General features: G+C 34.7%; 1 protein-coding gene across 8 annotated transcripts in view; it reads right to left on the bottom strand.

Moving 5' to 3' along the window:
- Positions 1 to 14612, bottom strand: part of U2surp (U2 snRNP associated SURP domain containing) — a 70411-nt gene that overhangs the window by 20913 nt on the left and 34886 nt on the right. For 5 of the 8 annotated variants that reach the window (XM_050157223.1, XM_050157228.1, XM_050157224.1 and 2 more), the window contains 14 exons: positions 13680 to 13794; positions 13124 to 13257; positions 12314 to 12381; positions 11718 to 11812; positions 11598 to 11633; positions 11426 to 11508; positions 10337 to 10502; positions 9955 to 10166; positions 8986 to 9029; positions 5877 to 5981; positions 4333 to 4399; positions 4093 to 4256; positions 2161 to 2323; positions 1738 to 1817 (listed from right to left, as the gene is read on the bottom strand). In XM_050157223.1, the coding sequence (XP_050013180.1) occupies positions 1738 to 1817; positions 2161 to 2323; positions 4093 to 4256; positions 4333 to 4399; positions 5877 to 5981; positions 8986 to 9029; positions 9955 to 10166; positions 10337 to 10502; positions 11426 to 11508; positions 11598 to 11633; positions 11718 to 11812; positions 12314 to 12381; positions 13124 to 13257; positions 13680 to 13794 (1532 nt within the window). Of the gene's footprint in view, positions 1 to 1737; positions 1818 to 2160; positions 2324 to 4092; positions 4257 to 4332; positions 4400 to 5876; positions 5982 to 8985; positions 9030 to 9954; positions 10167 to 10336; positions 10503 to 11425; positions 11509 to 11597; positions 11634 to 11717; positions 11813 to 12313; positions 12382 to 13123; positions 13258 to 13679; positions 13795 to 14612 lie in introns of those variants that run through there. The other 3 variants (XM_050157222.1, XM_050157227.1, XM_050157229.1) reach the window with 2 other exon arrangements.

The following is a 14612-nucleotide window of genomic DNA, read 5'->3' as shown; positions in this document are numbered from 1 at the left end:
TATAATAGCAAACTTAAAAGGTAAGTGATGTATAGAAGGAAAAAAAGTATTAGCAGAATTAAAAACTGGGCTCTCTCTTGATCGCATTCTCCTTCTCTCACCTGCACAAGTACTTACAGACACATATGCATATGTACCCAGTATAGGCTAACCTAGGACTTGCTATGTAGCCAAGGATAACCCTGAACTTATCCTCCCACCTCAACATTCCAAGTGCTAGACACATACCACCTCATCTGATTTTATACAGTGCTAAGCAAACCCAAGAGTTTGGGGCACACCAGGCAAGCACTCTACAAACTGCACTCCACCCATCCCTAGGTCATGACTTGTGGTTTCAAAGGATCACCTGGACAGACAACAGAGCAGGGGATAGAAGAGAAACCAGTTAGGTGGGAACACAGGCCAGCAGCCAGGAAAGTGGTGTCAGTCAGCTTCTGGATAGATTATAAAATATGTTTTTATCAATAAATAGTGTTATGGACAAGGTATGGGGTTAAAGAGAAAGAGGGGAGTCTAAGAGACTTCAAAGAGCTAAAGAGACTAAAATGCAAATCAGTCACCAGTTTCTTCCTGACTACACAGCTTAGTTAGGATGACCTTGAGAGCTGTAGATCCTCCTGCCTCTGCCTCTGGACTGCCAGCATCACAGTGTGCACTACTGGTTTTAAGTGGTGCTGGAGATCAAACCCAGGGGTTCTTCATGTCAGGCAAGCACTCAACCCTGAGTTACAATTCCCAGCCTGGGCCACAATTTTGAATTTCCTTTTAGAGTCAATTCCTTTCCCTGAGCCTGACTATTTAATAAACACAAATAAAATGCATGGTGGTTCATATTATAATCTCAGCACCTGGAAGGTTAGGGCAAGAGGATTGCCACAAGTTTAAGGTCAAGTTTTAAACTTAAGTTTAAGGCTACAGAGTAAACTCTAAGCAATCTGGGTGAGAGTGAGTCCCCATTTCATTTAAAAAAAAAAAAATCAAACAAGAGTAAGCCACATGGCTCAGTAGATAAAAACATTGCTGTCAAGGAGGACAACTTGAGTTCAATCCCTGGACCCATGTACGTGGTGGAAGGAGAGAATCAACTCCAAGTTGTTCTCTAACCTCTGCTTATAGGTCATGTTTCATGTTCACACGTACGTAAACACAAATAAATGTCATTAAAAAGAAAAACTGAGGCGGGCGGTGGTGGCGCACGCCTTTAATCCCAGCACTCGGGAGGCAGAGGCAGGCGGATCTCTGTGAGTTCGAGACCAGCCTGGTCTACAGAGCTAGTTCCAGGACAGGCTCCAAAACCACAGAGAAACCCTGACACGAAAAACCAAAAAAAAAAAAAAAAAAAAAAAAAAAAAAAGAAAAAAAAAAGAAAAAAGAAAAACTGAAAAAAGTTTTCAAAACAACTAATTTAGTTTACACTGGTTTATTTCAATAAGCATAAGTCTATTTCTTTAAAAATTCTACTAAATTTCTTTTAAATTGTATTTATTATTATTGCTATTATCATCATCATTATTATTGTGTGAGAGTTGAAATCAGGGTCAGGGGAAAATTGTGGAGTCATTTCTTTCATTCAAGCTTAGTTATCAGGTTTGTATGGCAAGCATCTTTAACCCGCTGAGCCATCTCAATGACCCCTAAAATTAATGAAGAACACTAACAGAACAACCCTCCTTTTTGATCTCCTCATCCTCAAATCCATAATCTCAAGAGTTTCAGTTCGTATCTTATACTTACAATTTCCTATAATATGAAGCATTGGCAACTTTGGCTGAAGAGTTGTACAAAACATCAGAAACCAAATATAACCTGGCAATCTGTAATACAAAATGAGACAAAAGGAAAACATTAGCCAACAGCATATCTAAAAAAAAAAAAAAAAAAAAACCCCTGTACACTCATTCCTTGAAACAGTGACAGAGGCTAAGTTTAGGTATAATTTAATAGTAAATACTAATTATTACTATATGAGATCCATCATTACAAACACAATTTTCGCAGGAATACAACCTATTGATTTACTTACATTTCAACCAGTTTATCAGCCAAAAGAATATATAGAAAATAATTCATCAGTCAAGCTCTTCATGTAAAAATAAGCTTATTCCAAGAAAAAAAAAGCCATTAACTAATGTTCAGAAAGAGAAGCCATTTCAATACCTTCTTGGGAAGAGGTGTCTTTAAGATGGACAACGACTCAGTAATGCAATCCACTATTTCTTCAGCAGCTTCCGCATTATTAAGACAGAAAACCATGGCATCTCCAATATCATTTTTTCTTGGAGTTAATCCTCGCAAGATTTCTTCTAATTTATCCCGCTGTCTGAATATAAGTTTTTCACTTATAATTATTAAACATAACATTCCAAATGTTCCAATAACCAATAACCAGACTAGGTGAAGTCTCTGAGTGTTCCTCTACTACATACCAGTTACCTTGTTCACCTCACAAAAACTAGCTTAAAATTCACTCAGATAAAATGGTTTTAAAGACACCATCACCCATTTACACTTTTTTTTAAAGAACTTATACATAGAGCAGAATATTTTTTCTAAAATTAACAACATATTTTGTGACTTTTTAAAAACTTAAAATATGTAAATTTCAAATTATGGTCATTTAAAGTCTCCAAAAGTATTCTACTCTTACTAGCCCCCATTAAAATAGAAACCGTTCAAGTTCTCCATAGCCTTCCTTTGGAAGAACTATTACTTTAGCACTTCTACAAGGAACTAAGTAGGACTAGCCTTTTCTGTAAGGGAAACAATATTTTAGGTCCTGCAGTCCACATGGTCTCTGAAACACACTTCCTCTACTGCTATTATTCTAAGGCAACCTTACATACATGTAAAGAAACAAGCACCATTGTGTTTCAAAAAAACTTTATTTGGAAGGCAAGATGGCAAAGTAGGTAAAGGCACTTGCCTCCAAGCCTGATAACCTGTTTCATGCCTAGGACCCACAGTGAAAGGAAAGAAGAGTCCTGAAAGTTGTCCCCTATCTAACCTCCACATGCATGCCACAAGTACACACACACACACACACACACACACACACACACACACACACAAATAAGTAAATGTAATAAAAACTTTAACCTTCGTTTACAAAACAAGAAGATAGCTATATTTAGACTAAGGACTAGATCTATAGCTAATATAATGACCATAAACCTAAAGGAACAAATACACTCAACAACTATTAAGACTCCACTGTGAGCAAATACCCTTATTTGTATTAAGTATTAAGTCTTCCACACTGTGCATCAAGTATGTAACATTACACACTAAAATCTTTTAGCCAACGTTTTCCATGAGGGATGAAAAACTTCTAAACACTTAACATGTCTATCTTTTAAAATGTAGTTAACTCCATTATAACAGCTCAGAATGAGCACTAACTTTTTTTGTAAGATTTAATTTTTATCTTATGTGCTTGAGTGTTTTACCTCCATGTATGTATATACACACACAACATGCATATCTGGTCTGTGGAGAGGCCAGAAGAAGACATTTGACCCTAGAACTGAAGATATAGATGGTTGCTGGCCATCATGTAGATGCTGGGATCTGAACCCAGGCCCTTATCAAGAGCAACAAGTGCTCTTTTTAGGTGACCCACCTCTCCCAGTGGACACTAATAATAATGTTTTCCTACCTGCCATCTCAGAACTACTACACACTATTAGTATTTCCATAGTTCTATATAAAACTATAGAAGTAGTAATGCCTGACCCCACTACACAGTCATTTTTCTTCTTTTATGTTGCACTCCGGCAAAAATTCTCTAGTAATTTAGTGTCTAGGTAATTTCTACAAGAACATTAAGTATTGCAATGCTAAAGAAAGACCTCAACTATGTTTAAGAGATGATCACTACTTTCCTAAGGAAGAGGTCAAGGTCAACAGGATACACTCTTATTATTTACCATTGTCTTTCTCCAAGACGTCTAAAATCATAAAACATGTTACTATTTAACACTGGCAAGTGAAAACACCATTTTATCACATGGCTGAAAGAGCTACAGCAAAACAACTAAAGACAGCGACCAATAGAGCAACTTCCCTGAACACAAAGAGAAAAGCTCTTACTCTTCCTTGAGTGCTCCCTTTTTACTAGGTTCCTCCACAAAGGCTTCTGCCTCTTGTTCTTCTGACATCCCATGAAGGTAAGGATTTAATGGTGGTGGCCTCCAAAAAGATCCGTTTTTGAACATACGAAAATCTTCTGTCCGCCATTTAGTTGGAGAATCTCCCTAGTAATTATTAGAAAGCTATTAGACAGCTCTAAAACTCAAAGTTCAAATCAACAAAGTAATTGACCCTACTTACCTGCAGAATAGAATAAAGCTTCCACCTGTAGTAAACATGCGCTGGTGTCTGGTTTTCAAATAAGAACCTAAACAGGACAAACAAAACAATAAACACCATATTCTTTAGGAGGGTGCTATCTACTTTAGTGTCTACATAAAACCAGCTACTTGTAAGCCTGAGAGGGAGGGAGGGAGGGAGGGAGGGAGGGAGGGAGGACAATTATCAATTAAATAAAACAAATGAGAAATATTATTTGCCCTCTTACTTCTAAAGACCAAAAGCAGAGTCCCTGGGGCATGGAGCTAGGGAAGGGGTCCTTTTACCTTCCACAATATTCACCTTCCCCATCCCAGACTGCCTTAGAAACTAATATGAACACTCAGAATGACTGTTTTTATAATTTAAAAAAAAAAATTTTGTTTGGCTGCTTCAGACAGGATCTCTCTATGTAGCCATGGCTGTCCTGGAACTCACTATATATACCAACAAGCTACCCTCCAACTCACAGATATCTGGCTCCCTTTGCCTCCAAAAAGCTAGGATTAAAGGTGTGGACCACCACGCCATAACTGGCATTATTAAACATAGGTCAGAGAATATTCTCAAATACTAGAGAGGTTTTCTCAGCATATAACTTGAAAAGCTTTTACCCTATTTAATATAGTATAAAATCAATGTCTTAAGTCAAGTAATTCAGATGACAAATTTCCTTTCAAACTACTTTGCCCAATTCTAACTTGCTTATGACTCTTTCACTGGAACGCATAATGAAAGCTATTTTCCTCCAAGACAATGCTAAGAGCTAAATTTTTATGGTCTTTAGAATTTTATTCCTGGGGGAAAGACATACACACACACACACACACACTGCTTGTGTGTGTGTATGTATATATGCACATCACAGAACAAAAAGCAGTCAATGGACAATTTTTGGGGATCTGCTCCCTCTTCCTCCCACATGGGTTTTGTATTTTGAACTCAAGCTGCCAGTTTGGCAGCAAAAGCCCTTAACCCAATGAGCTGACTCACTAGCCTATTCTTGGAACCTGGAAATATTTTTAATTTCAAGAAAAAAAGTAACAGAGTTAAAAGGCTTTAAAATATCCATTTGAGGGTTAGCAAAATATAGAATATAGACACAGACTTTAAAAGGAGCTGGGTGTTGATTTTGCCTGTGACTCTCAATACTAAGGTAAGATAAGTACAGGGCAGTCTAGGCTATAGAATGAGATCATCTCACTCTCCCCCTCATCGGCCTCCAAAGTACTCCGAAGTCAGTCCCAAAGGACAAATGAGTTATAATTCTACACCTAAGAGATATGTAGAGTAGTCAAATTCACAGAAATACAAACAACAGTGTTTGTGAGGGGCTGGGAGGCCAGACAGATGGAGAGTTACTCTTTAATGAGTATGGAGTTTCAGTTCTGGAAGGTGAAAAGATGTCTGGAAATGAACGGATAAATGGTAATGCTGTAAAATAATGTGAACGTACTTAACGCCACTTAAAAATAGCTAATGCTAAATTTTGTTAAAGATTTATAACCATAATAAAAGAAGCACACCTGAACATAGGATTGTTGATTTCTCTGTTCATAATCATAGCTTCAAACATTGGCCCTTCACGCACAACAAATTCTATCATTCGGTGTATCAGAGCGAGCAAATTCCTACAACAACAACACAGTTAAAGAAAATGGATTCAGACATACCCCTATATAAAACTACATTTGACCTAAATTACTATAATGGTGCAGTTTAAAAAAAAAAAAAAAACATTCTGCTGACTAACAGAATTTAATACAAAAAAGTAACCTGGAGCACACATTAAAGCCCTTGTGCATTAAGAGGGGATGGGGCAGTGATGGGTAGAGGAATGGGAAGGAAGGAGAGGTGAAGGAGTATGGGAAGCCACAAGACAGCCTTATAGTAATAGACTGAATTTCCTAAATACCACTTAATATTATTTTCAAAATTCAAAAAAATTAAATTATAAATAACAACTAATTGGATGGCTGCAAATATATATAAAATCAGCAAATTACAATTTGCATGTTACAGCCATCTAAAAATGGATACAATATTTTTTAAAAGAAAACAGTCCTAATACAGACACTTCACAATTATATTAAGATGTTGTAACCATAACTTTAACTTATAAAAATGAAAAACTATTTAACAAATTTAAGAACTGATTTAATAAAAGACCCACCCAAATTCCTGTGTTTCTAGTACACACATACCAGATGGAGTTTTTATTAAATCTGACCTCTAATGAGGCAACATCCCTTTGAAGCACATTTCAAAATTAGCTTAGAATTCCTAATGTGTAATTCTGCCTGCACAGAACCAACCAATGAAAAAATTATATTGTAAAGCCATGAGTCCTACCCTTCACAAAACAAGGGACATGGTGAGATGCCTACTTCTGAAATGCTTTTTCCAAAAGGATATGAGCTACTGTTTAAGTCACTTTATTGGTTGCACTCATAGGAAGAATTTTTATTTTTTAAATCTGAAAATAAAATCTTTAATAAAAGATTCCAAACTAATTTCAGACCAACTACTATGTCAGCAGAAACGACTCTGCTTTCGTATCCATAAGCTGCTCTTGACCTCCTTGTCACCAGTCCCTAAGTACAAAGTTGGCAAGTACAACTGGGAAGAGCAAAAGGATATTGGGTCTTGGTATAAGACACACATAAATTACATTTTGGGCATTCTTGGCTCAAATCCATGTAAAACTGCTAGAATATAAATACTGTTATAGAAGACAGATTTTTTTCAAGGGGCTCTAATACTTCGCTTCAAAGCACCTGACAGTGAAATAATCTTTTATACTGACTATATTTTCTACAGTTTTCAAACAAGCCTACTCAAATGGACACCAATATTTTTATATAGTAAAAAAAATAATTCTAAAGGTCAAAAAATTATATGGAGGTTTAAATCTTTACAAAGGGGAAACTATTCATTTAGAACTATCAATTCAACTTCAAACTATTTTAAAAAATCGTAATTTTAACTTAAAAATTCTCCTTCACGAAAGTATTAACTGCTGTGTGGACATGCAGTACTGCTCCCAACTGAGAAGGAACTCAGCACCCACGCAAGTCTCTGGCACTGTTTAGAAAGGGGCCATGCAGATATTCCTAGTTCTAAAATCCCCGCTGCTATAAGGCAAATGAAAACTCAGGGAAGTTTCAAGTGCAAATCATAATACATGACCAATTTAGCATGTGGATAAACATTATAGACCCAGAGACGTCTATAAATGCAGTCAAAAACAACTTGACTTCAGCAGTTTAAGGAACATGAAAAATGGTTTATCAAGTTTAAAACCAAATGATTCATTCTAATGGTAAGTCAAGACTTTTCAGCAAAATATATACACAAAATTTGCTTAAAATAAGCTGAGTCACACATAAAATTACTGGATATATTTTTGAATGCTAAAAAATTACTTTCCCTGTGAACATTTTAACAGTGGAAAAATAACCCACTGTAGTTTTAAACAGGCTTGTAACTGATAAAAATCTATCTTTATAAAATTACAAGTTAAAGAAAATTAAAATATTTCATAACTATTTAAAATCAAAATCTGACAATTAGTTGTTGCTGTCTTGGAATCAAGAGCAAAACGTAATCATACTCTTCCCTTAAGGATTATGTAATTTTTTTATTTGAAAAATGACTTTTTTTAAAAAACAAAACAGTGTAGTACAAAAATGTTATATTTTAAAGTGCATTATTTTATTTTTAAACAGCAATTATCTTATTCTGAGCAACCACAACAAAAAAAAAAGTCTCTCAGTTATAGTAAAACCACAGTTATCGGAGTCGATCGTACCAATGTCTGGTCAAAAACTGTATACTTTCCCAATCCATCCCATGATGTTTTCCTGGTCCCCCGCTGCCGCAGACAGTTCAGCTGGTGTTGCTCACCAAGGCCAATGTCAAAGAGAATTTGGAATTCTTTTGTGTTCATTTATTATTCAACCAGTGTTGTGTTCCTGTGTTTGGGAAAAGGCTGAGCTTGACTGAGCAAGAGCATACCTACAGCATGATTGTTCTTCATTAGCAATGTATTAAAAAAAGAAAAAAGGGGAAGAAAAAGATCCAAACACCTTTGTTGTCATGACTAAAAAAATCCTAATATGTCTAGTGTCCATGAAGACAACTGGAATTTCTTCTCAAATCAATTACAAAAAAAAAAAAAAAAAAAAAAAAAAACAACTGCACCTCCTATAAGATCTAAAGCTAAGACTGTATATTAAATGCAGATAATTCAGAAACCAAGAGAAAAGTAATGGATTGGTTCAAATTGTAACAATATCTAAAATTTAAGACACATTTTATTTAAAATGCCTATTTTTCCCTTCACAATAGTTTTAAATTACCAGACCAACAATTCCACATTAATCTATTTAAACATTCTAACTTCTAAAGCTATTTAGCTCTCTAAAGTGGTAACAATAAAAACAAAAGAAAAGATGACATAAAATTGCAAAGTGTAGTAACTAGACTCATTTAATTTATACGCATCCCCCAAAAGCACTGGGAAGGAACCATTGCTCAGTCAAGACAATACCTTTTCCTCAACACCATTTCTTTTCAATTCAGAAGGGGATATTGTCTATATTTAGATCAGTAATAATAAAGAAAAACATGTACCTTTCTGTTGGGATAACCACTTTGACTATGGCTTGCGACAGAGTCTGTATATGAAGTCACATCAGATAATAAACATAGAATATGTGAGTATTGTTAACAAGTAACAAGCAAAAATATACATAATGCATTGAAAACACTACACATCTAATCACAAGTTCTGCAGGCTATCACTGCATCGGAAGTAATTATACACTAGGCAATTACATAAATGCAAATGGATGTGTTCACAGTGAACAATTAATGTTCACCAAACGCAAAGAATCAGAACATTCCTGCCAGAATGCACATCAATGCACTGAATAGGTACTACACTGAGAATTATCAGATAAAGATTTTAATATGTGAAATAATTAACTGTTTGCCTCTGACCATACAGTTTGCTACTTTGTTCCCAAGCCTTTAAAACCAGCCCTGTGATTTCAAGTGGAATTAACTCATAACAGAACCAACAAATTCTTACAACTTGAAATTAAGTTGGTTTTATGTTTAATAAAGAAAAATACTCACCCTTTGCTTTTACTAGATTAACTATTTCTGAAATACCATATACACTGTTATATAGTCTACTACCTCAAAAACTTGAAAGCTAAGTTAGTTTGCTGCCATCTAAGCAATTTAACTATTTAGGTGTTTTTTTCTTCTAATTAAAAAAATCTCTTAACCAAATAAAAACTAGAATGTTCTTAGAACAAAGAAAATTCAAACACTGAATTCAACCAAACCTGAATACAACACTGGATTGGGGAGGGGCTTACTGAGTGGTCAAAAGGGAATGGTAGCCACAAATAAAAATATGACCTAATGATTCAATATAGGGTTTCCATGGACTAAGGCAGGGAACATATCTACTTATTTCTTTATGAGTTGCCAGAGTAACACACATAATTCTATAAAATTGTTGAAAAGAAATACTACCACAGATTTAGTATTTACATATTAGATGCAGCTCTATGTACATTTTTAAATTACCTTCTCGAAATCCTCCTTGTTTTTAGGTGGTGGTAACATGGGCGCATTGGGGTTTTTTAATCGCTCTCTAGGCTGCGCATTAAAAGGCAGTCCGGAAGGAGGTGGGGGAAGTGTGTGTTCCATCATAGAAGGCGGAATGTATATTGGATGCGGAGGAATAGGTACAGCTTTACCCCAACCTAACTTCATTTCAAAAGACATAATCATTTTCCCTACAAAAGAAAAAAGTTACTTTAACAAAACTCCAGAAAAGAAAGCATTTCTGGTAACTTAAATTTCCTTAATAGGCTTTCAAATTTGATATAAATTCGAAGTACAATTTTTGTGAATAATCTACACCAAAGAAATATCTAAATTCTATAGATGGACCACAGAACTTTACCATTTAAATTTTTTAGAGCTCTTTCAGCATCTCTTCTATTCATAAAAGCCACAAAGCCACAATTTCTTTCTCTTGCTCTTTCTTCATCAGTTCTAGGCCACATAATTTTTACACTAGCTAATGGTCCAAATCTTCCAAACTCTTGGCACAGCATTTCTTCATTCATCTATTAAAAGATGAGAGCGTTTGGTTATGTAACACAAAGGAAGGGAGGGGCAAAAATTCTATGCAGTTCAGAAAGCAAAATCATTTTTACAAAGTAAAAGGCAACATATTAATGCTACAGTATTACATTTAAATTCTAGAAACTCAAAACAGGTGAAACCCTGTCCTAGCACAGCATCTGCATTATTTTCATATTAGAAGTCTTCTATTTTATTTAAATAAGTAGCTAGGGTTTAGGGTGTTAGAGCTACTAAAACCAAAGTCATGTCTGAATTCTCTTCTTGTTTGAAGATCTTGGAATCTACAAATCTATTTGGCAGCAGTTTATATCTATAAATTGAGCAGCATTTCAAGCAAGAGTGGGGAGTGCACCTGTCGATAATGGAAGGAAAACCAGAGTGCACAGCTTTCCTGTCTCTAGTACCAATCTACCAGGGTGATCAAGAAGAGAATCAGAAAACATACACAGCAGGGTCAAAAGTATAATTTTTTTTCAACAAAAATATTTCATCTAACCTACCATATTCCCCAAAACATACTAACCAAACTGAAGCAGAGAAATTAAAACAACGAAGCCAGTGTGGTATCATGCTGCAGAGGGGAGGTGGGAAACAGGAAGAGCCCAAGCTCCAGTTAAAGCAGGAAAGGGAAAAGCACAAGGAGGAAAAGAAATGCAACTCCATAAGAAAGCAATCTGTACATCCGAAATGGCCCTCAAAGAACACTGTCTAGTTACTAAAAGGGAAGACATGTCTTCAAGAATGTACAGGAAACAATTTGGATCTAACCAGTAAGTCCCAAGTTTACAAAACAATTATTAAATAATTCCATCAGCTTTGTCAGCTTCACAACCTAAATTTTAGTTTCCTAACTAACAATAAAAATAAACATAAGCCAACACTGGCTTTATTTTACTTATTTTACCTGTGGATTAATGTTTCCAAGGTATAAATTAGTCGTACTGGGATCTCCTACATCATGTGAGCCAGGTGCATAATCATCAAGAACTAAAACAAGGGAGAAAAAAAAATTATACCCTGTGAAATACAAAGCTGAAACCATCTCTATTAAGTAAAAAAGCAAAAAACTGTATTACCACCAGATGATCGATTTCTTCTTGAAGGCACATCCACTGAAAGAAAAAAAAAAAAAACACAACTCTTAGGTTTTAAGATAATAAATCATAAATATGTATATTAAAATAAACATCACTTACTAGAACGCCGCTGACCATCAGAATCTGACTGAGGAGGCTCAAATCGACTTAACCTGCCCTTTGTTTTATGTCTCTCATCACGTTCTTCCTGAATTCTGTTGAAAATATTTACAGTCAACTTAGAGTAAGCCACATTCATATTTGGTAACAGAGCTTCTCTAAGTAACATCTTCAAATAATTGAATGTATTTGCATTACCAGTAATTATAACCAAGACTAGTGAGCCCATCAAATTGCAAGACAGGAACAAGTACATATCTACAAGTCCACACTGAACAATAATGCCTCTTTTGGGGTAAAAAGAAAATTCAACATGAAACTACTGCTTACAGTTTTGCTCTTAATAGATTTGATGACCTCTACCCTAGTGAATAACTAGGATTCCAGATAAGAAATAAACCAACTGCATTAAATCTACACATTACAAGCAGCAATGGACACTGACCAAATGCTAGTTGACTCTCAAGCACATGTTATCTATTGTTGCTAGAGTAAGTTCACTTGCAAGCCAGCTGATAATAACTAGTATACATACCGACATCTCGAATTATCAGTCCAGTATGGCTATCATAGAGAATTCTCCATATAAAACTTACTGTTTTAGTTCTTCTTTGAAAAGTTCCAAATTGCTTTTTTTCTTTTCTTTCTCCCCTTTCTTCAGTGGCTATGAAGAATATATGATTTGAAACAAAGAAGATTAAACAAATTTATGGTTTCTTTTGGCAGTGATAAAAATCTTCTAGAATTGCAAAAAAGCAATTTTTGAAAAATTGTGAATATACTAAGAGTCCACCTAATTACATAAATTTGAAGCAAATTTTAAGGCGTGTGAATTACATAGCAATAAAGCTGTTACATTTTAATTGCTTCCAGTGCTATCTTAACAACCACTCAAGAAAAAAAAATCAATTACATCACTATTTAATCTATCATATTTAATTAACTAAATGTGGCTCCAAGTGACTTGATCCACATATTGTCCTCTGTAAAACTCCTATTTCCAATGAATAAAAAACTCTATAATGAGAAATTAAAAGATATATCAGCTCTGATAGTAATCCCCAAGAAGTTCTAAAATCATCCTAATAAACATGTACATGTTGCTAATAATTTTTAGGTTTTTACTTCAGAACTGTTTAAAAGAATATTACCCTACATTTACAACAAAATTTTTGACTTGCAATATATGAATACAGTATCAAATGTTCAACGAGGACTATTGCCACGTCCTAACCTAATCTACCACTCTCACCTCCATGAGTTACGAGTTAGACAACATCAAAACTCAACACCTACTCCAAGACTTATTATAAACCATAAAAAATTTTCTTGCAGAGAATGCACTCAAAATACTAATGACAATGCCAGCTTCTAAAATGAATGCTCAATTATTAATAATTACTTACAGGTTTTTTCGTTTCAATCACAAGAAGAGAAGGTGGCCTTTCATTGGATGACTGATTTGGAGGATTTTTTTGATCTGCAAATCTTGAAGATGGCTTATAGATTTTACCTCTTTTTTCATCTGTTTCATGTTCATCTGAAATTTAAAATGCTAAGTTGTAAAACTAATTTCATATAATTTTTGTTTTTGCTATTTTTATTTAAGAAGCAAATTAAGATGTTTTTACTATTAAGATTTGAATGTGAAATTAAATTTACATTATTACCATTCTACCAGCCAGTTTAATCCTTTATAGCAAAACTATGAAAGATTAAATTTTCTGCAATATAATCTGCTTTTTTTTAAAGTTTAGCACTAAGTTTTTTTATTAACTGCTTCATAAAGTTCTGTTAATCACATTCAGTATCTCTTCATTATTCCATATTTCGGGATTTATTTTGCCTTAATTTAACCACCAGAGGGTGCTAATAGAAAAAGAAATGTGAAACTCAAGTCTTCCATAACTAATGTGTTGCTGTGCCATCCAAGCTTTGTTCAGTCTAGATCTCTGGACTCACCTTTAGCTGCATTAACAACCCCGCCTCGAACAAATGTTTTCACTTTATTACCATCACTTCCTTCAAAAGCAGCAAGAAATTCCTCATAAATTTCAGCAGCTGCCTTTTCATCCTCCTAAATATATAACCAGATATTAGTGACATAAAAATTGCTGTGTGGATGTGACTTGTTTTTTGGTTTTGGTTTGAGACACGATTTCACTATGTAGCCCAGGCAGACCTGAACTCAATATGCAGACCAGACTAGTCTGGAACAGAGATCTGCCGCTTTTACCTACCAAATGCTAGGATAAAAGACAAATGCCACTATGTAGAAAAGAGCTCAGCAAAGAGCAATGGCTCTTCTTCCTGAGGACCTAGGTTCCAATACCCACATGACAGCTCACAACCATCTATAACTCCAGTCCTCGGGAATCAACTCCCTCTTCTCAAGTCTATGGGACCAGACACACAAAGGGCACAAAAATAAAAAATATACAAGCAGGAAAAACACCCATACACATAAAAGAGAAAAACGAAATTACATACTCAAAGCCTCTTCTTTCCCAAATAATTCTAATATCTACAACTTGGTAGACTTTGGATATTACCAAAAATTATATGCTAAATATTTAAAATATAAGGCTTTGCTCCTTTACTTGAAATTTAGAGAAGCAGAAAGTAACTCACCTCATATGGGTAAACAAGTAAATGTATTTAAAGACAGTTCAAGAGTCAAACTGTAAGAGAAATAACTAAATAAAAACATTAACCTATTACTATTTAAGAAGTCCTCCAAAGTATGATGACTTAATTCATCAAAAATAAAAATTTCATTCTCAAATAACCAAAGATCAATAGAAGCAAAGACACAGTGCTTATTTCTAACCTGGCATTAAAGAAAAAAATAGAAGAACTAACCTTCTCAGCTATACATCATCTAAAGGTTATATA

This window comes from Alexandromys fortis, unplaced genomic scaffold (genome assembly GCF_014885135.2).
Source record: "Alexandromys fortis isolate MF-2015 unplaced genomic scaffold, M_Fortis_MF-2015_v1.1 scaffold_85, whole genome shotgun sequence".
Taxonomy (NCBI): Eukaryota; Metazoa; Chordata; class Mammalia; order Rodentia; family Cricetidae; genus Alexandromys; species Alexandromys fortis.
This window is presented reverse-complemented; position numbering and strand designations above follow the sequence as displayed.